Raw genomic sequence first — 20820 nt, forward strand, 5'->3', positions numbered from 1 at the left:
ACGGAAAGATCTGGTAGCGTGTCGCACTACGATACAAGACAATACGAAATATTGGTAATATATGCTGAGGAACGGAGTTCGGACTTCTTTCCCTATCGGTGGAAATAAGATATGAAACAGCCTCTGATTGGTGATCCAATCGGTCGATTTAGTCCGTCCGGTATCGATCTTAATACACTGTAATTACAATCATCGGATCTAGCTAGCTTATCAGATCGCATGCATAATTGTTCCTTTTGCTGATGATTTGATTGGATACCCTTAGATCCAGATCGCAAAAAAATTAGTGGGTCCGGCGTCAAAGTCTCGAACATTCGGACGAAAAGTTAACCGAATGAAAGGGTGCGCTTACCCAAAAGGGCAAAAGCATAGCAAAAGGATTTCTAAAAAACTTTTCGCATCGACCAATGACGGCTCACTCTTCTGGGCTGAGATGGCCCAGTTGAGTGTTGGCGAGGCTTAATGGGACCCTTTCTAATGACGGACCCAGTTTATTTTCGACCGCCAACTCGTATTTAAAGAAGGGAGGCTCGTGAGAGTGGCAGTGTATGTTGGAATTTCTGTCTTTCTTGCACTGTGGAAGGGGTGACTCACATTTCGTCTCTAGAATGGCCGACAATCATACATCTATTAATCTGGACGGTTCTACGGATGTCTCATTAGCAGACGCGCAAAGCATAAGGGATAGGCACGCCATGACACCAAACCCCGAGAAGCAGCTCGAGACCGGCCAGTTGGACGAGTCGGCTGGCCACGAAACAGTTGCGGATGAAAAAGCTGCGGTAGAACTCTCCCTGAAGGGAGTAGACAGCAGGGATGCGCCAGTTGAGAAAGAAAATGAAATTGAAGAAGAAGAAGAAGAAGAACAGATCGAATATCCAGCTAAATGGAGACTGGCGCTGATCACAATTGCGTTATGTTTATCCGTCTTTTGTATGGCTTTGGTATGGCAAAACCCTTCCTCTTGAGTTATCCAAATGTACAGCTAACCTTTGCCTGCGATTGATTAACAGGACAACACAATCATTGCAACGGCCATCCCTCGAATTACCGATCAGTTCAACGCGGTAAACGACGTTGGTTGGTACGGCGCAGCTTATCTATTGACAACTTGCTGCTTGCAGTTGATCTTTGGTAAACTATACACTTTCTACTCGATCAAGTGGGTCTACCTCACAGCGCTCTTTATCTTTGAGCTGGGCTCATTCGTCTGTGGCATCACTCCCAACTCCGTGGGGTTGATTATGGGCCGTGCAGTTGCCGGCATGGGTGCTGCAGGAATCTTCTCTGGTGCTCTGCTTATTGTTTCACGAACTGTTCCCCTGTCGCAACGCCCAATGTATATGGGCTTGATTGGTGGTATGTGGGGCATTGCTTCTGTTGCTGGACCTTTGTAAGTTGAGATCTCACGAGGTAATACTGCAGCATTACTGACCATTACTGTAGAATGGGTGGTGCTTTCACCGATAAAGTCACCTGGCGTTGGTGCTTCTATATCAACTTGCCTTTTGGCGCCATTACTGGACTGTTCATCATCTTTTTCTTTCAACCACCTGGCGGAAAGACAAAGGCAGCCGCTTCGACATGGAGAGAACAGATCAAACTTCTCGATCTCGAAGGAACATTTTTCTTCATTCCTGGTGTCATCTGCCTTTTGCTTGCTTTACAATGGGGAGGCACCACATACGCCTGGGGTAACGGACGCATTATTGCATTATTCGTCTTATTTGGCGTTTTGATTACGGGGTTCGTGGCAGTCCAGTTGTGGAAACAGGAGCTTGCCACTGTGCCGCCTCGCATTCTCAAGAACCGTAACATTTGGGGATGCGCTTTGTTTGCTGCCTTCCAGGGTGCTGCTTTTTTCGTCTTGATCTACTACGTAAGTGTCACTCTTTCTCCATTAGGAAAGCCTAAGTTTGTGTTATAGACATTAACAATGAATCCAGATCCCAATCTGGTTCCAGGCTATCAAAGGCGCCTCAGCCGTGAGATCTGGCATCATGAATCTACCATTGATTCTCAGTCTTGTTGCAATCTCCATGCTTTCTGGAGGTCTTGTCAGCTACACAGGCTACTACGCTCCCTTCATGATCATTTCCTCCATCCTCACTGCCGTAGGCTCCGGTCTCATCACCACTTTCGACCTCAATACCCCTCAATCCCAATGGATTGGATATCAATTCATCTTTGGTGCCGGTGTTGGATTCGGGATGCAACAAACCATGGTTGCTGTTCAGGCCTGTCTGCAAGGCGACGACATCGCAGTCGGTACCGCCATTGTGATGTTCTCCCAGACCCTAGGCGGCGCGCTATTCATTGCTGTCGCCGAAAATGTCTTTGAGAATAGACTTGTTAACAATGTTGTTGCTGCGAATCTCCCAGGACTCAATGCTACTACTGTTTTGAGTATCGGTGCCACTGAGATTCAAAAAGTCATTCCGAAAGAGTTCCTGCCTGCGATATTGAATGCATACAACAACGCATTGATAAATGCTTATTACGTTTCGGTTGCTATGAGTTGTTTAACCATTATCGGCGCCCTAAGTATCCAATGGGTCTCGATCAAGGGCAAGCGCATTGAAATGACTGCTGCATAAGCCCAACACCCTCGTTCAAGTTTTCCTTTTTGATTGCATTTGATACAGACCACTCACCTCTAATGTCTACTAATACATAATAGACTATATTTTCTTTTTTCTGCTCATACACATTGCATTGCTACATCTCTCTTATTTTGTTTATATCTTTTCTAGAACGGCTGCTTTGGGGGAAATACCACTTGGTTCATGTACAAATAGGCTATGACTATGACAATTATTTCTCGGTTTCAAGAATGCCATCACTGGTCTGCGTATCGACTAAAGCTCGTACGGTATTTAATCTGCCTAAGTTGCCCAGGTGGTGCAATGATATAGCAATCACGCTTAGATACAGGCGTGTATGTTAGGTGAACCTCAAAAACCAGAAAATCTTAATTAATCTGAAAGAAAAACCTTTATATTTTGACGTTCTGTCAGACAAATATATGATAATACAGAAGTCTCTTGGGATGATGATCCTGAGCATGCTCAAAGAGAAAGAAGCAAAGAGAAAGTAATATGTAAAAGAAGAATGAATAAGAACGAATTTCTTGAAACATGTTCAAGTGCTACTTGAAAGAATCAAGACCCGGCTTAGTTTGACGAGCTCACGCATTGGTAGTAGTAAGGGTTCTGTACTTTGCATGTTGCCCCTGTAGCACAGGTTGTAGCACCAGTCCAGTTGATGCCACCACACTGTCCGTAGAGAGTCTGAACAGCAGCAGAACTGCCAGATGTAGAAGTAGGTGTTTCCCAGACGGTTATTGTCTCGGTGACGACGGTGGTAAGTGTCAAGGAATATGTGGAAGTAGTGGCAGCGCCCTCAGGCACGGAGGGAACTGTCGAAGTTGGTGCGACCGCGGCAGGAGAGGTTTCGGTTACTGGTTTAACAGTGGACGTAGATGAAGTCGACGAGCTAGCAACTTCTTTGACTGGAGTTGTTGAAATAACCAAAGTAGTAGAAGTCTTAGAGGAAGCTGCCGCAGTTGAAGTCGAGGATGTCGCTGTAGGTTCAGAAGATCCAGCAACCGTAGAGAATCCAGCAGGGGTGCTATCTGTATCCGTTTGACCATAGCAAACACAAGTCTCCCAGTCAGAAGTTGCCTGTCCGGGGCAAGCGACGGGCTCAAAGTTGACAACGACATTATCACCAAACACTTCACTTTCGGCCATGATGTCGAAATGGTAGCTATACCCATAGTCATTCTTGCTACCCACAGACGGGCACCATTTTTCGTTTCCGTTATACGGGCAGAGATTTGTAACCATGACGATTATGCTTTCACCAGCAACACCACCTTCACCGCAGCCGTTGCAGGCTGAAGTTCCCGTTGAAGTCAGGTTGTAGCATTTACCACAGCCGCCTCCGCACCAGGAGGATCCGTCGGTGTCGAAGAGGGCTTGAGATCCGGCGGCGGTGTAGAATCCTGTACTGCTACTTCCGACCTGTGTGAAGTCACATTAGAGAAGCCCCATTATCAACGAGATGTCCTACTCACCTGCCAGGAGTCAAGGCCGGAGCTGCCACCACAACCACAGGCACCCTCTTGACCGTCATAGTAACGCTATCACAGATGTTAATATCAACTGGACCATCAATGATCAGAGTTTGTCCCACATACAGTAGTTGTAGCGAGATAAGCAGACGCCGAACCCGCCAGCGCCCAGAGAGGAAAATAGTTTGCCTTCATTTTTTCCAACAGATGGTTTCTGAAGCTTAACGAAAAGAGGAATGAAAAACGAAAATGGTCTAGAGAAAAGAACGTCTGTAAAAGAAAGAATGAATGGAAGAAGGAACTGTGCCTTCAGAATGGAAAACGAATGATGGCTGGACGAGGATAGTATCTAAAAACTTAACTGTACATGAGGCCAGACGCTGACTTATAAGCTGTAGTCAACTGCTGGTCATATCGTGATAACTTAATAGACGCATTAATATGCAATTTCAACCTATATGAAATTATAACATGCTAGTTACGCCTCCGTTGCCTGTTTCCCCTCTATAAAGTCCGATAATCAAGGGATAAATTCAGAGGTCACATAATTGAGGGCACCGGAGGGGCATTCAAATAAGTAAGATAATCAAACTGGTACAGTGGCGTCTGTCAGACTGGGAAGAAGATGCCGATTGATTGGCTAATAAATGAATACACAGTCGACAGGTCTGGGACCAGTCGGTCGTTCGATTGATGGAGACAGCCACAAAGGACATTTAAGATTACTTTTTCTTTATAACACCTACCTAAAACATCGTTTCAATCTCTCGGCTTTAACGGTTCGGCTTCAACTTGTACAGTGGATATGATTGACAAACAACCAATTCCATACAAATCTTATCATGGAGATCAAAAGGCTGCAACGAGTAACCTTCCTGGTGAATATGAAGATCTTTCTAGGATCAACATAAGTTAACAGAAAGTCGAGCTGCTCGGATCTCGGATACTGATCATTAATACGAATACTATCCCCTACTTTGGGGGCTTGTGTTTTTAGCTAGGCTATTTACAGTAATAGTACGTTTTTTGACATATATGAGGGCTCCAGTTGGCCGCCTCCGGCGGCAGGGGCCCGCTAAGGTTAAATCAGAGCCTCTCATTGGCTAGAGTAGTGGCAGAGGCCCAATGTCAAAAACCGGCAGAATATCTCCAGCCCCGAGCCCCTTTTACAGTTAATATATTCAATTTGAGGCCGTACAAAGACGTTAAAAAGTATGGCATCAGCGCCTTCAAATTATGATATAGAGATGCATCAGCCCAGCTCTGATTCTCAGCCAATATTGACGGGAAAAAGAGCTGAGGCTATAGCGATTTTACAGCAGATCCCCGAGGCAAATGAGGTCCGCTTTGAGCCTGTACGAACAGATAAAAAGCGCGCCCCTAAACTACAACTCCCACCCCATATTAAAGTTATGGAGCCATATCAAATCTTTAGTCTATTTTTCATCGAGGATTTATTCAAAGTTCTTGCCCACAATACAAATATGTATGCGTACGCGAAACTATCAAAGAACACGAACCCACACCACCGAAATTGGCGATCAACCACACCGAGAGAACTCAAGGCTTTCATCGGAGCTCAAATATATATGGGAATTGCTAAGGAACCGCAGCTAAAAGATTACTGGGACGAGGAGAAGCATAACGAATCGATTCATGCCAATCACCCTTTATCCGAATATATAACATGCATCCGGTTTGAGCAATTGAAGCGCTATTTTCATATATCTAGGCCCTCCGAGGTCCCCGGAGGCTTCATACCAACCTTTTACCGCCTAGAGCCTACTGCGGAGCAGGAATTACAATTGAGCGAAGAGCAATTGAGCGGTATCTGGTGGCATAAAGTTCATATTGTGCTCGACATGCTGCGAAAAGCCTCAAAAAATCTATATATTCCTTCGTCCAATATATCGATTGATGAGGCAATAATTTGCAGCTATGGAAGATCTTCTCACACGTACAAAATGCTTAATAAACCGATCAGCCAGGGCTTCAAGATGTTCGTTCTTGCGGATCATGGTTATTGCTACTATTTTTACCCGGCAAGCCGTACAATGGGGGTTATTGAGGTGGGAAAGACAAAAGACCTTACTAAAACAGGCCAAATGGTGTATGAGCTCGTACAAACCCTGCCAAAGGACGACAGAACGTACGATCTGTACCTCGACAACTACTTTACTAGCGTTAATCTATTCAAAGCGCTTCGAGATATACAAGTGGGAGCTTGTGGCACTACCCGGCCTCATAAGGAGTTCCCTAATTTGCTCAAAAAACTGAAAGATTTGGGTTCATATATCCCATATCACAAAGTTTGTGCTATCCCCGTCAATGACGTTCTCTGCGTTGCATGGCAAGATAATAATATTGTCCTTGCGCTCACTACAATTCATACAGTTGATAAGACAGATGATTATGTTGAGTGTACGCGCCGAAGGCCTCAAAAGACTTCAACAAATGGCCCCCTAGTGCATAAAGAATTCGGTGAACAAGCGGTCAAAAATATGCCTATCCCACGCTTTATTGATGATTATAATTATTATATGGGAGGGGTGGATATAGCCAATCAGCACAGAGCTGCGTATGACACTCATATAAAGGCCTTTCGCTCATGGTGGCCTTTATGGAACTGGTGTCTAGATGTAGGGATTGTCAACGCCTACAAAATCCATTCTTTACGTTGTAAAGAGCTGGGAATAGCTTCATTTACCCATTCCGAATTCCGCAGGCGACTTTGTAAGTCGCTTTTGATGTTTGCTCCTTCAATGGCGCGTTATATGCAGCCGACAAGCACAAAGAAGCGCAAGACAGAGGATCTACAGCCTCCAAAACCGCGGAATAACTCTTCCTTGCCACATTTGGTAGTAAAGAGTTATTTGAACGTTCAAAAACGCTGTATTTGGTGTCTATACAAGAACCCTAAGCGTCAAACCGGCCAAGGCCCGTCATTTACGAAGTATATATGCCAGGCCTGCGACGTGCCACTTTGTCGACCGGAGACCGGAAGAACGTGTTTCTGGGACTTTCATACGTGTTAACCCTGTATATATTACTCTTTTGGGATCTGGGAATAGCTTCAAATCTGTATTTTACGCCGGATATTGGTGGATTTTAGGGTTTGATATGTTCTCCTAGTAATTTGTATGAGATCGCGAACATTAAAGAAAATAGGCGGTGAGAGGCATTGAGAGCCCCGAGGGCGGTGATGCCAACCTAGCCAATCGGATATCAAGGATCCCTAGTTAACCGTAAGAGGCATAGCCAAAAACACAAGCCCCCAAAGTAGGGGATAAACATCTCTTGGATAAAACATGCAAATTGCCAGGTACGTGCACGAGATGCGCTTCTAAAAAATTGGTAAGAAATGATCCATTAGACTGGCTTGATTCGCGGACTTCTACGAGGCTTAAATTAACGCTGTGTCATGATAATTGAAGTACCTGTTAATCCCCACTTCGGCGTTATCCCAGAAATTAGGGTTAGACACGCCATCACTTATCTGAGCTTCTCTGATTTTACGGAAAATCGGTAGATATACAAGATGCGTGAATATATTCTTTGTTTTACCATCGTTAAGCAAGAAGAAAGATATATCATGCAACTTTTCATGATACTGAATTAAATGAATTGATGGCCTGAATTACTATGTTCGAATTCAGTTGCTTGTCAATCTGAAGTATGGGTGGAGATTAATTATTGGTCGTACTTATGAGAAAAACATCCTGGGCCATGGTTTCTTCTCATAAGGGTTCAAGCTTCTAATGTATGCATCAAGTACGTACCGTTCAATGCTTGAAAGCAGGGGCCGGATTATCTGGTTGTCAAACAGATAACACAGCCAATCCAGAGCCACATACAAATAATCAACCCTAACCAATCTTCGGAGCATATTAAGCGCCCATTTGTTCTAATCCGAGCTGCATCAGAGGATGAGCTAGTTACATAATTCGAAACTCTGCAAATGTTTCAGTTGCTTCAAGGATTGGCAATGAGACCTACCAAAAGCTGAATGGTCAGTGTCGGTAGTAACTCGTATCACATAATTAGATTTACCACACATTGCGGAGTACGGACCGATCCTTACTGTTCTACAGATGAGTAAACTCAGGATGAACCACGGTTCGGCGTATTTCGCTGCAACTCAGGCTAGGTATAAGCAGTCGGTAGTGGGACTGCTGGTTACTCCTGTATACGGACACGGAGGCAAAGCGCTTGACGAACAAACTTCCAATTCAGAATAATATTGTATCTAGAAGACTATCGTATCTAACTGTAACCGCTGCGCAACTGTTCAAATCAAAGTATTGACCCCCTGTAGTTTTCCGGAAGTCAAGCCACGAGGGGAACTGCACGGAAAGAATGATCTACGCAGTGTCGGAACATTTACGGTACCTGACTCAGGTATGTTCAAGCCGTTTGCTGACAGAATTATTGCCCAGTCTACTTATCTCAGCGGGGCGTACCTTAACCATAAGGTACTGATTTATGCAAGGGAGCTGTCAAAGGGAAGCTAATCCTTAGCCCAGTAATAAGATGACATACCAGAATATGCATATTGTTTTTTTGAAGTGTAAGCTGGAAACTGACAGCATACATTCTTGAGACACGCATTTGACGAGAAGTTCAATGGCACCGCGATATACAGTCATGAGTCGAACCAAATCATTCTATGAGGATACTACGAGTAGGAAGAACGAAAGGGACTATGGCTCCTGTGCATAGGTGAGACATCTCAAAAATAATCATGTCACATATTCCCGTTGTGGCGGCATTGCGGACCTTGACGGTCAAGTTATACGGCATCAATTTGAACTGTACATGTGGTGAACCTAGGAAAGGATCAACAAGAGGAGGGTCTTCTGTAAGTAACTGAATAGTATCTCAGCAGTCGATAAATTGTAGCAGGTCCTATCACATACTTCTGGACTACACCGGTTCGATGTATTGCCCAAAACGTCCATAGAGATTCTTTTCTCGGGGATTCATCCATAAGATGGCATGCATATTCTTCCGTTTACGGTTGTAAGACTCATCTTGACAGGTGTCTTGATTGAGAAAGACTATAACGTTTGCGCCTGGGTTCAGGAACTTTAAATAGGAATTTAATCTCCCTTGAAGTGCAAATGTCGGCTCCGTTCCATATCCCTCTGCTCAAGATCCGCGTCCCGTTCGTTCTAGTCAAGTTTCAGCAACTTTAAAGGAGTGTTGAGATATCAGATCTCCAGTCATGGCAATCAAGGATCTTCTAATTAGGCTTCTCTCGCTAGTTGCCTTCGTCATAATTTTGATTTTGATCTTCGCAGGCACTCAATGTGGTGGTGCTTTGGACGACGGTTATACGATCCTGGTGAGTACTCCCAACGTTTCCAAAGCACGCTATCAAACGGGATACTGACTAGTACAGGTGGACGTTACAAAACTGAAAACGAATCTCGCTATTAGCTCCGAAGGAAAGCAATATGCCACCGAACTTAGAGCATATGACTTCTATACGGTACACGTTCTAAACCATTGCGCCGGTTCTACAACGACCGTAACGAGAGGAAGACCATAGTATGCACCAAGACAACATTGCCATTTGCCTTTGATATAGCATCTGCATTGTTGCAGGATCTTAGTACAGACGCGAGCGTCGAGCAACAGATTATAGACTGGCCTTGTGCCGTCGTTTCTGACTTCGTCTGGATTTCTTCGATCCCAAAGGCCGCTTCAGTCTTATCCATCCCGAACATTATCATCATGGGTGTTGGGCTTCTGATTGATGGACTGGTGTACTCGTCTGGTAAGAACTGTGAACTATACACCACTCTCAGCCGTGGTTTCTCAACGGTATGTTCCATTCTCAAGCAATTGCATATCCTAGACTCGCCCAAGACAAGTCATCTAACAAACACCTACATGTAGTTGAGCTTACTCATTATGACAATAACTGCCACGATATTCACTTTTTACGCCGATGGCTTTGTGGAAATGCTCAACATGCACGGGGAATTGTATGGCATAACAGCCGAAGGCGGTCATTTATTCTTGGCTCTCACATGGATATCTGTGACATTGTGTCTAGTACGCAATCTGCCATTCTTGACAACTACAAGGATTTTGTTTTGTCAAAAGTGAGAAAGAGAAAGTTGACGATTGTGAAGAAATCAGACTGTTGGATTCGCAGCATTCGGTGAGTTGGTTGGTGAGCAAAAGTAAGAGCAATTATCGAGCACCCCCCTGTCGACCTCCGGATTATCGACCTTCCCCTTCGCGCTCGAATTGCAGGAACGCTTGTTAACGAATGAGATGGATACAATATAGTACTATTATTTGAGTGGAATATTAATAACGTTGGTGACTTGTGGTCGCTCATGAATATAGTGATCAGGTTAGCATTAACTGGGCAGTCATCAATATTTATCCTTGAAATATAGACTAGATATATAGATTGACTGTCATTATTGCGATAAGACCCCCAACAGCTAATGGAACATTCGACTTCATCTGATGAGCACCTCCAGCACTGTGAGTTGATGGTTGCGACGCGGAAGCCAGAGAAGTAATCGGAGGTATAGTAGTTGCTGTCCTTGTTGCTGTCCTTATTGCTCTAGGCATCGACACTGAAGCGCCAGTAGAGGGAGAAGAGGCAATGGTAACAGGTATTATCATGGAAGATGCGTCGGTGAATGTTTTAGTCAAGGTACCGGTGTCATGGCCAGCTCCTGATCCACTGATGGTTGATGTACATGTCGCTGTAGCGGTATCTTCGAGGTTGCACGATACATAAGCGGAGATACTGATCGCACAAGTGAGAGTCAGCAAGAGAAATGGAATCAGAAGTATGAAGGCTGCTCCCGTACTGATCATCCTTATCAATTATATTAACTATAGCAGTGTGAGGACCCTCAATTGCCGTCATGGCCCCGTTAACACCACAGTCGTCAGCGTCGGCTCCAGAAGGACAAGCTATCGTATAGGTTGTGGTTGATCCGTTCTGCACAGCATCTGTGCATTAGCTTCTAGTAATCAGTTCCAATTCAGGCATGCTATGGCTCTGCGTACACTATTTATTACCGACCCAACTAGGGACTGTGACATGATGCCCGGCAAGAAGAGACTCGTGACGGATTGTGTCATGATCGAGCCAATAAAGGCAACAAGAATGAGACCAACTGAGAGCACTGCTGGTACCATGTTTGAGGACTTTTTATCGTAATAGATGGTCCTAGCCACTTAGGGGGCGCGCTATAATAGATTCGAAAGTATAAGCATTGTTGTCGGGGCGAATGCTAAAGTCGACACCATCCCGAGGATACAGAGAGACAGTATATATATTGTACTATTCCCATTGCGTTGAAACAAGAAGCAGTCGGATTTAAGCCTACTCCGAGCAACATACAGGCTCATGTAGCATTATCGTCGCCGACTTGCTCGGAGCTTCTATACGGAGTATTTACAATTATTATATCTCATGCGTTATCTTACACTCAGATGCATGAGCGAGAACTCGAAAGAACTGTTCTACATAAACAGAAAGCCTGCCTTCGAGATATGCGCCCTGCAAATTTGACTCAACTGTTACAGACAGTCACCTCACTAAGCTGCATGAGGGACTCTCTTAGGGCTTGAAGGGGACTCTCGGGGGTCTACAGATAAGGACGTTACACCAGCATTGGATGAGTAACAAGCCATCTATATAATATGAAATCTCACTCGATTAGTTCTTCTAATGTCGGTAATGCAACGTGTTGTTACAAGTTATGTCTCAAAGAAAAGTCATATATGCTTCCATACCCCCCGAGGTCGGGTCCCCAATTTGCCTAATATTCCTTCTATTCCGAAGATTTTTGAATGATTCGTCGAAGGATCGGCTACATAGGTACGTGTAGCTCGCTATATTCTTTCAAGGTCATATGCACGATCCTAAAATATTTTTTGTTCACCTGGTCGAGTTTCGCTTGAGCGATCCTCGAGATCGGATATGGTTAGTGCTCGAGACAATTTGCAAATAGGGTCAGTATACTACATTTAGTGTTATTAGTGTTATAAAGGCAGGAGTCTGGTCTTTATTGCGCTCTACCTGTATATAAATATTTAATTCTCTCGTTAGGAGTTTTGATTGCCCGTAGAGCGATGGTTGGTGGAATTTCTAAAGGCTTCCCCTCATTTATCCCTGCAGAGGCCAGATATAAATTGGAGTTTCCTGATTTTTCGAGGGATTAGTCTGCTGAGGTATGTTTTTGATCGTTGTATAAGCATTGGTGGCTTCAAGGCATAACTTTATCTTCAAGTTAGGGATTCCTCGGAGCCGGTATTACAAACATCAACCTTACATATAGCCCCTCAAATGAACAAACATGCCAGACGTGGAAATTAAAATTCACAGCGGCCTCGAGGTCAAGGACGGTCCCCTCCTTTCTGAGAATATCGCCCACCTCACGCCGTCCTCTCCTTCTGAGCCGCTCGAAACCCTTCGAGCCCGCTACAACCAAGACGGCATGCTCCTCCTCAAAGGACTCCTCCCGCGTGAAGACGTTCTTCGTACACGCACAAAATACTTTGAAATGATGTCTCCCTCAGGCATCCTACAACCAGATACCCAACCCGTCCAAGGAATCTTCAACTCTGCTCGTGCCTCGGACGATTTCCCTGGTATCGGGGCCGGTGCAGCAGGGAAAAACGGCCGGCCAGGAGGCGAGAGTGCACAGGTATTTATCGATTTGGCCATCCAGGCCCATTATGAAGATTGGTATACGAAGGACCTGGCTAAACATCCTGCTTTACTTGATTTTATGGCCAAATTCACCGGGTGGAACGAAAATACCTTGGGCCTTAACCGGAGCTTGTTGAGGAATAATGTACCCGGTACAAAGCCCATTGGGGTGCATTATGATCAGATATTTTTGAGATATGGTGAGCCCACTAGTGTGACTGCTTGGGTGCCGATAGGGGACATTAGTTTGACGGGCGGCGGTCTAATATATTTTGAAAATGGTAACTCCTGTCTCCAGGGCTTCCTTTCGGTAACTCCAACTACTAAGGGATGTATTAGGCGACGCTCTTGGAAGGCAACTCGAGCAAGACTTCACTCGGAAAGCCCGAGATGCAGGCATGACTGATGAAGAGACGAAAAATGCATTCAATCAAAACATGATGTCGACCGGTTTACTGTCCGAATGTCCTCTAGAGTTTGCTCGACAGTATAATTGGCGCTGGCTGGTGTCGGATTATGAAGCTGGGGATGTCGTTTTACATAAACCACATGCAGTATGTGTTTATGTATTTCTTCGAGGAAGAAACGTAAGAGGATCTAACTTTGAGATGGGCTAGATTCACGCCTCGACCATTAATAATGACCCGAATAATGTAATTAGACTGGCTACGGATCTCAGATTTGTTGATCAGTCAAAGCCATATGATGAGGTAGGACTGCACTGATGCTGTGCAAATGGGTTTAACTAATATGATGGACAGAGATGGACCAACTTCTACAGATTTGGAGACGGGGTATAAGCTTCTGTGAATGCTTGGAGGGAAATTTAGGGCTATCAACTGACAATCTGCCTGTATTAACAAAATTAGTGGCATGATAAAGTGCATCCAGTCTATATTGTAAGCTAATGGGTGACTTTAATATTGAACACCTCTTATCCTCCCAACAGACCATCAATGTTCTGAAACAATCCCGGCAGCAATGGCTAAGTGATGTTGCCAAAGACGTGGTATATCCAGATTTGTCGAGTTACTTGATACCATCGCTAGGTCTGTCGCGTATTATGAATGCCACACTGCCTAAAGCCGGGGATAATCAGATTGCCCTTTCGTTTTGACATGTGTAGGTAGAAGATCGATTAGGTTTGACCACAGGCTGCCCGTTTGGTGGTATTAAATTAGGCCAGATACGCTGGGCAACCCGGGCTCATAGCGTCTTGTTCGACTGTGTCCCAAAGGGTTGTGACCGGAGCTTCTCAGTTCCATGTAAACGGTCTCCTATGTCATGTTCTACTCTAGCAAACAATTACGTCTAAACTGATTAAGATGGTCCCGATACAGCCCCAGCTCCTTGAAAAGGGGCAAGTGTGTGATTTTCCAACTGGCCGCGGTTTATCACTTTTTGATACGGTACAAAGGGCTTTGTATCCCGTATACCATTCCAAAGAGACAATGACATGAGCGCCTGGTGTCTCGAATCACGGTTCTTTCATTAAACAATCGATGGAAAACAGCTCGTCTCGTGTCTCGTACCTCAGGTAAACCGCTGAATGTTTGGTCAAAAGTGATCGTTAATACCTTGTCGTTTCTCGTCTTCCAGCCGTTCCTTATTCAAGTTCCTCCACCAATCGTGCGAGGCATCATATCCCGGCTTCGACGGATCCTTTTCGTCTACATCATCCCACGGCTTAGGACTGAGAATATAGTGCACATTCTTGACACTTTCGTCCTGCCAGATAGCGTCGTGTACACTTTTTCGTCGCAAAGTCTTCAAGGCATTATATATGTACGGCAGTGCAATCCACCGCCCGTAAAACACATCAGATAGCAGGGACTGATCGGCAAAATCGTAGTCGGTGGTTGCAGTACTCCCTAATTGCGCTACTATTTTGTCATATGTTCCTTTGGACGGATTCACTACCTGGAGACCTCCGTTCGGTATACCGAGTCCGAAAGTAGGCGACGCGCCCTCTGCTTGGGCGACCTCTGGAGTATTGTGTTGGGATGTATAAGCGCAGTTTTCTGGTATCCTAAATCCAAGCAACAGTCAGGCATCATGCCTAATTGCTGCGATTTTATCTCCGGCTGAAAGAAACATACCAGTCTTTTGGATAGTGAGGTTTCTTGAGCGGATTGCACACGCAAGCGTGGCTAGCCGCAAAGACCCTATTTCCTGCCCCCTCGATACTCGGCGCGTCCAATTCGAGTTCCATCAACTCATCCATGTTCCGAAGAACCAACATATCGCTGTCGAGTTGAACCACGCGCTCATACTCGATGAGGGAAAACGGCGTGAGTTTGCTCCAGCAGTCGTAGAAGCGGGTATCATTTGTGTAGTCCTTGGGAACAGACGGTAGGAGATACGGCACTCGTTTCTTCAAGATCCCCCGAGCGTCCAGAGCCGCATGCCCCTCTTCCGGGAATGTGTCTGTGTAGAGCGCGACGAGGGGGTACTTTGACCCGACTTTCCGGAGCGAGTACTCGAGCGTTAAGAGGCCGGACAGGTATGCGGTATTCGTTATGAGGGTCGTCCATACTGAGAAGAAGGTTCTGGCGTTAGATCTAGCTAACACAGCATCGGAGTCGAGTCCTGAGATGGGTTCCTGCAGGGATCTTGCATACCTTTGGTGGCATCTGGCGCGGGGCGGGGGTTTGACATGGTCCAGGCACCGTAGTCAGTGCACAACTGAAAAAATCTCGTTCACGATGTGTTAGAATTAAGAGCGCCGCCCTCTCGGTGTGTAGCGTGAATAAGAGAAGAATGATTATCTAGAAGAGCGAGAGGGGAATTCATGGTTGTATACTAGGTAAGCAAGATAAAAAAGTGCAGCCATTCAGCGCGGCAGTGACGATGGCGTGTGCCCGAAGCAGCCGAAAGAAGGAAGGACCCCACCCCGATCGCGACTTTTTCGGGGATCGCGCGCTCCTTCCTTAAGAAAGTCAATCTCCCCTATTGATTTTATCCTCTTCGGTGACTACAACAATTTCTCTCTTCAGCTTCTCTCCAGATCGAGACAGACACATACATCGAAATTTCTTGAATATATCCGTCTCAATGTGGCCCAATTCTTAGTTATCTTACCTTTATCGCGACACCGGCGTGATGGCGGTGCGGAGACCCCCTGTTGCATCCGATACACCGGCGGAGTTGCACCCTGAGACCGAACCGTTCATTGCTGAGGAATGGGGCCCTGAACTAGCCTCTGCGATTAGTGATGCTGACTGCCCTAGTCAGGCGTCCAAAAGCAGTTGGTATTTGTTTATATTGACGTTTGGTATGGGAGGGTGAGTTGTTACCAACACGGCAACCTATTTTGGTCAAGATGTGAATTGACACCAGCAGACTCCAGGTAATTTGGTCTGTCCAACACGCAAATGGATCAGTATGTCACCGCGCGCCTAGTCCACGACGTCTTTTCTAATTTTCCGTGTCTACGGCAAAGCCCTACCTTTTATCACTGGGAATGAGTAAGGCCCTGCTTGCGTGGGTGTGGGTAGCTGGGCCATTGACAGGAACTGTCGTGCAACCTTATATTGGCATTCGCAGTGATAATTGCCGTGGTCACTGGGGCAGAAGGAAACCGTTCATAGCAATTGGTGGTGCGACGACTGTGATATGTCTCTTAGCTTTGGCTTGGGTTCAAGAGTTGACCGGCAGCGTGTTTGCGATATTTAATGCCGATGTGAAATCGGATACGGTGAAATCCGTATCGATCGTTGCTGCGATCGTGCTTATGTACTGCCATGATTTTGGAATCAATACAGGTGAATACGGTTCCTGACAAAACACTGGCCGAGATCTCTAATGTTTATTAGTCCAAGCGGCTATGAGAGCATACATTGTCGACAATGCTCCATCGCATCAGCAGAAATCCGCCAATGCCTGGGCGAGCCGCGTCAGCGAAGCAGCAAGTATCATATGTTATGCCTTTGGGTACATGGACTTACCAAAAATATTCCCCGTCCTGGGCAAAACGCAGTTCCAGGTGATCTCTGTGTTAGGAAGCTGCTGCCTTATCGGTAGCTTGTTAATATCCTGCGTCTTCATTGATGACCTTCGAACCTATGACCGACCACGGACAGAGTTGACTACTAAGAACTCTCTCAGCATGATCTGGAAGTCTGCACGCTATCTTCCTCCGCAAATAAGAAAAGTGTTTGCAATTCAGTGTGCCTCCTGGTTTGGATGGTTCCCATTTTTATTCTACATAACCACCTACATCGGCCAGTTGTATGTAAATCCCATCTTCGAAAAGCATCCTGATCTATCAAATGGCGAGGTAGACAATATATGGGGGGATGCTACTCGAATTGCGACGTCTGCCTATTTCCTGAACGCCGTCACTGCCTTTGTGGGCAGTCTAGTGCTACCGCTTCTGGTGGTAGCACCGTCACCGAAAGAGTTCGAAGCTCTCTCCAATACCAACAGTGCTTCTGACCTGCCACAGCGGGCCTCAGTTCTGACCACGTTCATGCAATCTTCGACGCGTATGCTGGGGAAGCTTCGGGTTCCTGGTTTAACGCTTCGACGACTGTGGCTGCTATCCCACTTTCTCTTTGCTATTTGCATGTTCAGTACATTTTTGATATCCTCACCTGGAACAGCGGCAGTAATGACAGCAATTGTTGGCATTCCGTGGATGATCACGTCTTGGGCACCGTACGCATTTATTGCGACGGAACTTGCACAAAGCCAGAGCCAGTCGACGAATGGGGAGTTTATAGCAGAGAGCATCCATCGACCAGGCTATCCCTACAATGAATTTGAAGATACCGATGGCATCGGTGGGGCTGGTGTTGTTCTTGGGTTACACAATGTTTTTATTTCGTTTCCTCAAATGGTGTCCAGTCTTCTCAGCAGCGTTATTTTCAAAGCACTGCAGAAACCACGGGGAGAACCTTTTGATAATAGCGTGGCTTGGTTCATGAGATTTGGAGGCTGTGCTGCTTTAATAGCGGGGATTTTAACGGTTCCTCTCCAAGATCGAGCTGCAGGATAGATGCAAAAAGGCGTGTGAGTGGCTCCTGAACCTAGTTGAGTTATTGAAACTTATCTTTAATTAGAAGTATATATAGTTTATAGACATATTTTAATTCAAGCTCTAAGGAGCAAGTCCTTACACTCCATCTAGGGTCAAGTATCGCGTAGTCTGGACATTACTATCTTCAAACCACGATGGCATTGGTGTGGGAACTTGGCTAACTCTAGCAACAGCAGTCTCATGTCGATTACATACAGGGCTTCCCATCCACTGCCGCCTAAGATCAGTCAATGGCATTGAGGTAACTAGGTAGTATGAAAAGTACACCCACTGGATTAACTCACCAGAATATGATCCCCAGCACTCAACCACATCACCGCTTCCAATCGGATAGTGCCCGGGTCATCTTCAATTGCCATTGTCTACTCTCCTGAAAGATACAATTAACATTCTAGTTATCATGGTTTTTCCATGTGAAGGCATACGGTGGAAGATACAGAGTAGTGCTGAGCATATTGAGCAAGAATGGATATTGGAGAAGCGACTCATGCTCTATATCAAGATTAGGTACAAGTGGTATCATATAGTAAGTACAGGAGAAGAGGTTAGTCGGATAATCCAATTACTAATATACATTTTTTGTTTTTGTTTTCATCGCACAGTTTCGGGCAAATACGGATGATCAACCAATATGTGCAGCACCAATCAGTCCCATATCGAGACACTCTCGAAAGAAAGACCATCAAACAGCAATAGCTGGCTCTCCTCCCTCCTTTTTATTTCCCTTCACACTCTTCCACTCCACAAACAGAGTGGCAACGAAAGCAACGCATGTCAACGCCAAACTGACCCGGTAAGCGTTTACCAGACCGGCCATATAGGCTTCGACAACAGCTGGCAACTTATTCAACTTGCCCATCTCAGAAAGAACACCCCTGAGTGCGGTTGCTCCTGCGCTGATGATAACACCGGGTTCAATATCCTCGACGTGGGTCTGCATATAACTAGTGAGTCCGTTTTGAAAGACGGACTGACCGACAGAGATAAACAGAGCACCACCCAGATTCTGGAAGAACATGACAGCGGCAGATCCGATGGGGATATCCTCTTGGGAGAGAATGGTCTGTACCGCGGTCATGGGGACTTGGAATCCTGCGCCAACACCACTTCCAGCCAATATTTGATACCCAATCCATTTCGCAGTCGACATGCTAGTACTGTATGTGGTCAAGAGTCCACTTCCAATACAGAAAAGTACCGTGCTGAGAATGAGGAACGGGGTATAATAGCCTACAGCAGTAATTATACCGCCGAAGATGATGGACGATATCACTGTCGCAAGTAGGATCGGCAGCAAGTCGATTCCGGATTTCGTGGCTGAGTGGTTCTTGACCGATTGGAAGTAAATGGGCAGATAATACATGAAGAGGAAGAAGGCTCCTCCAAAGCATACTGCGAAGAGTGAGACTGACCACACCGTCCGTTTTTTCAGGATCCTAGGGGGTAACGTCGCTCGATCACCTAGTTTCCATTGAGAGACGGCGAACAAAATAGTGATCAAACCGAAGCCAACGAAAAGGCCAATGATACGCGAGTTATTCCAGGCATATTTGCCACCACCCCATTGAAGTGCTAGAAGAAGACAGACAATGGCGGGGATTATGAGCCCTGCACCGATGAGATCGAGTTCTAGGAGCTTTTGTGTCCAGGTTTTGCTGCTGTCATTCTTTCTCTCAGGAAGGTGAAGAATCAAAACGACAATGGCTGCGGCGACGCCTCCGATCGGTAAACTATCATGATCGAATTAGTATGGCTGCATGGCATGGATAATGCGACTATCCATCCTTACTTGATGTAGAAACACCATCTCCATGAAACGCCATCAGTAAATGCTCCTCCTAGTAAGGGCCCTACCACGGATGCCACGCCCCATACTGCACCAAAAAGACCAAACACGAGAGGCCGTTGCCGTAGAGGGACTATAGCTGTTAGTATGTAACTGTATAGCAGGCTGAGAAATACTGACTGGAAAAGCTGAGAATAACTAACGCCCCGGAGAAAATCCCGGCAACACCGCATCCCGCAATAGCCCTACCACCGATGAGAGTCGAGCTGTCCGGAGCGACACCACATATCAGGGATCCGAGCTCGAATACAAAAATGGCGGCGAGGAAAGCCCATTTTACCTGATATTTTGTATAAGCATCAAGAAAGACACTCAGATTTGCTTGACACCCACATTCAAAATCTTATAGATGCGGCCATATGTAGGCTGCAAGGCCGTAGAAGTCAAAAAATAGGCACTGCCGTACCAGCCAACATCCTGAACGGAATGAAACTGGTCGGTGATCTTGGGGATGGCTGTTCCGATGATTGTCTGATCTAACGCCACTAAGAAAACTGTGATGAAAAGCGAGATAACGATCAGGACAGTTTTTAAGGCGTTTGGATATTCAGGTTCCACTTCTTGATCTCCAGTTACTTCGCCAGCACTCTTTTCAAGTTCGTCATTCTGATCCATTTCCTCGCCAAATGAATGTAGTTTCTCATTATTTTTTCCATTTACGGTGTCTGTATGCTCCTCGGTTGCTGTGGATGAGCTCGAGCCTGGTCTGTTACCAAGAGCTTCTGCCTTCTCTGTGGTGGCCATATTCGCATATGTCGCGTCAACGTCACTTATGCCTCTGGGTATGTGATTAAAAATTGTGAACTGAAGAAAATTGATGTCTTTTTTATAGTATATACGATTTATTTCAGCGACCCGCGACCATGTGGCTCAATATCAGGCTGCAAACACGCATATCCCTTGTTTCTCCTACCATAACTACTTAGGCAAAAGGTAGTAAATGCGTCAAGACTCGGCGAAAATAATCATCCCGCTGCCAATCCAAACCTTGAATGCTGATTGGAACGATCCAGTGCCTGGAATGCTCTGGCAGCCCCTTTCTCGTAAACGGTGCTTAAATCCGTCGAATGCAGTACATGCCATGACGTCTTGCTTTACGCTTGGGATTCGTGTTATTGGATCCTGGCTGAGGATTATTGAGATTATTGAGTTATAGTTTCATAACA

General features: G+C 45.7%; 8 protein-coding genes across 8 annotated transcripts, besides 1 other annotated feature; 4 read left to right on the forward strand and 4 right to left on the reverse strand.

Moving 5' to 3' along the window:
* The first annotated feature begins 511 nt into the window (after window positions 1-511).
* TSTA_010120 (uncharacterized protein) lies at window positions 512-2829 on the forward strand. Its single transcript, XM_002483083.1, has 4 exons — window positions 512-944; window positions 1014-1393; window positions 1447-1879; window positions 1947-2829. The coding sequence occupies exons 1-4, from the start codon at window positions 549-551 to the stop codon at window positions 2595-2597; spliced, it is 1860 nt and encodes a 619-aa protein (XP_002483128.1). The 5' UTR covers window positions 512-548; the 3' UTR covers window positions 2598-2829.
* Window positions 846-866: a microsatellite.
* A 126-nt stretch (window positions 2830-2955) lies between the features above and the next one.
* Window positions 2956-4409, reverse strand: TSTA_010130 (endoglucanase-5 precursor, putative). Its single transcript, XM_002483084.1, has 3 exons — window positions 4202-4409; window positions 4079-4144; window positions 2956-4025 (listed from the first exon to the last, which is right to left on the reverse strand). The coding sequence occupies exons 1-3, from the start codon at window positions 4268-4270 to the stop codon at window positions 3174-3176; spliced, it is 987 nt and encodes a 328-aa protein (XP_002483129.1). The 5' UTR covers window positions 4271-4409; the 3' UTR covers window positions 2956-3173.
* Window positions 4410-5322: 913 nt separating this feature from the next.
* Window positions 5323-6758, forward strand: TSTA_010140 (uncharacterized protein; the record flags this gene model as incomplete). The annotated part of the gene is made up of 2 exons (XM_002483085.1): window positions 5323-6653; window positions 6713-6758. The coding sequence occupies 2 exons, from the start codon at window positions 5323-5325 to the stop codon at window positions 6756-6758; spliced, it is 1377 nt and encodes a 458-aa protein (XP_002483130.1).
* A 5653-nt stretch (window positions 6759-12411) lies between these two features.
* On the forward strand, window positions 12412-13637 carry TSTA_010150 (uncharacterized protein; the record flags this gene model as incomplete). Its single annotated transcript, XM_002483086.1, has 4 exons — window positions 12412-13048; window positions 13107-13321; window positions 13385-13477; window positions 13529-13637. The coding sequence occupies 4 exons, from the start codon at window positions 12412-12414 to the stop codon at window positions 13565-13567; spliced, it is 984 nt and encodes a 327-aa protein (XP_002483131.1). The 3' UTR covers window positions 13568-13637.
* Window positions 13638-14324: 687 nt separating this feature from the next.
* Window positions 14325-15528, reverse strand: TSTA_010160 (glycosyl transferase family protein; the record flags this gene model as incomplete). Its single annotated transcript, XM_002483087.1, has 3 exons — window positions 15389-15528; window positions 14867-15302; window positions 14325-14796 (listed from the first exon to the last, which is right to left on the reverse strand). Exons 1-3 carry the CDS (start codon window positions 15423-15425, stop codon window positions 14325-14327), a joined length of 945 nt encoding a protein of 314 aa, XP_002483132.1. The 5' UTR covers window positions 15426-15528.
* A 208-nt stretch (window positions 15529-15736) lies between these two features.
* TSTA_010170 (sucrose transport protein, putative) lies at window positions 15737-17766 on the forward strand (the record flags this gene model as incomplete). The annotated part of the gene is made up of 3 exons (XM_002483088.1): window positions 15737-16051; window positions 16110-16531; window positions 16583-17766. The coding sequence occupies exons 2-3, from the start codon at window positions 16231-16233 to the stop codon at window positions 17764-17766; spliced, it is 1485 nt and encodes a 494-aa protein (XP_002483133.1). The 5' UTR covers window positions 15737-16051; window positions 16110-16230.
* A 117-nt stretch (window positions 17767-17883) lies between these two features.
* Window positions 17884-18167, reverse strand: TSTA_010180 (uncharacterized protein; the record flags this gene model as incomplete). The annotated part of the gene is made up of 2 exons (XM_002483089.1): window positions 17884-18018; window positions 18093-18167. 2 exons carry the CDS (start codon window positions 18165-18167, stop codon window positions 17884-17886), a joined length of 210 nt encoding a protein of 69 aa, XP_002483134.1.
* Window positions 18168-18256: 89 nt separating this feature from the next.
* On the reverse strand, window positions 18257-20574 carry TSTA_010190 (efflux pump antibiotic resistance protein, putative). Its single transcript, XM_002483090.1, has 4 exons — window positions 19988-20574; window positions 19775-19934; window positions 19598-19727; window positions 18257-19538 (listed from the first exon to the last, which is right to left on the reverse strand). Exons 1-4 carry the CDS (start codon window positions 20396-20398, stop codon window positions 18491-18493), a joined length of 1749 nt encoding a protein of 582 aa, XP_002483135.1. The 5' UTR covers window positions 20399-20574; the 3' UTR covers window positions 18257-18490.
* Window positions 20575-20820: the final 246 nt, after the last annotated feature.

Source organism: Talaromyces stipitatus, genomic scaffold, assembly GCF_000003125.1.
Source record: "Talaromyces stipitatus ATCC 10500 scf_1105507295549 genomic scaffold, whole genome shotgun sequence".
In the NCBI taxonomy this organism is placed as follows: Eukaryota; Fungi; Ascomycota; class Eurotiomycetes; order Eurotiales; family Trichocomaceae; genus Talaromyces; species Talaromyces stipitatus.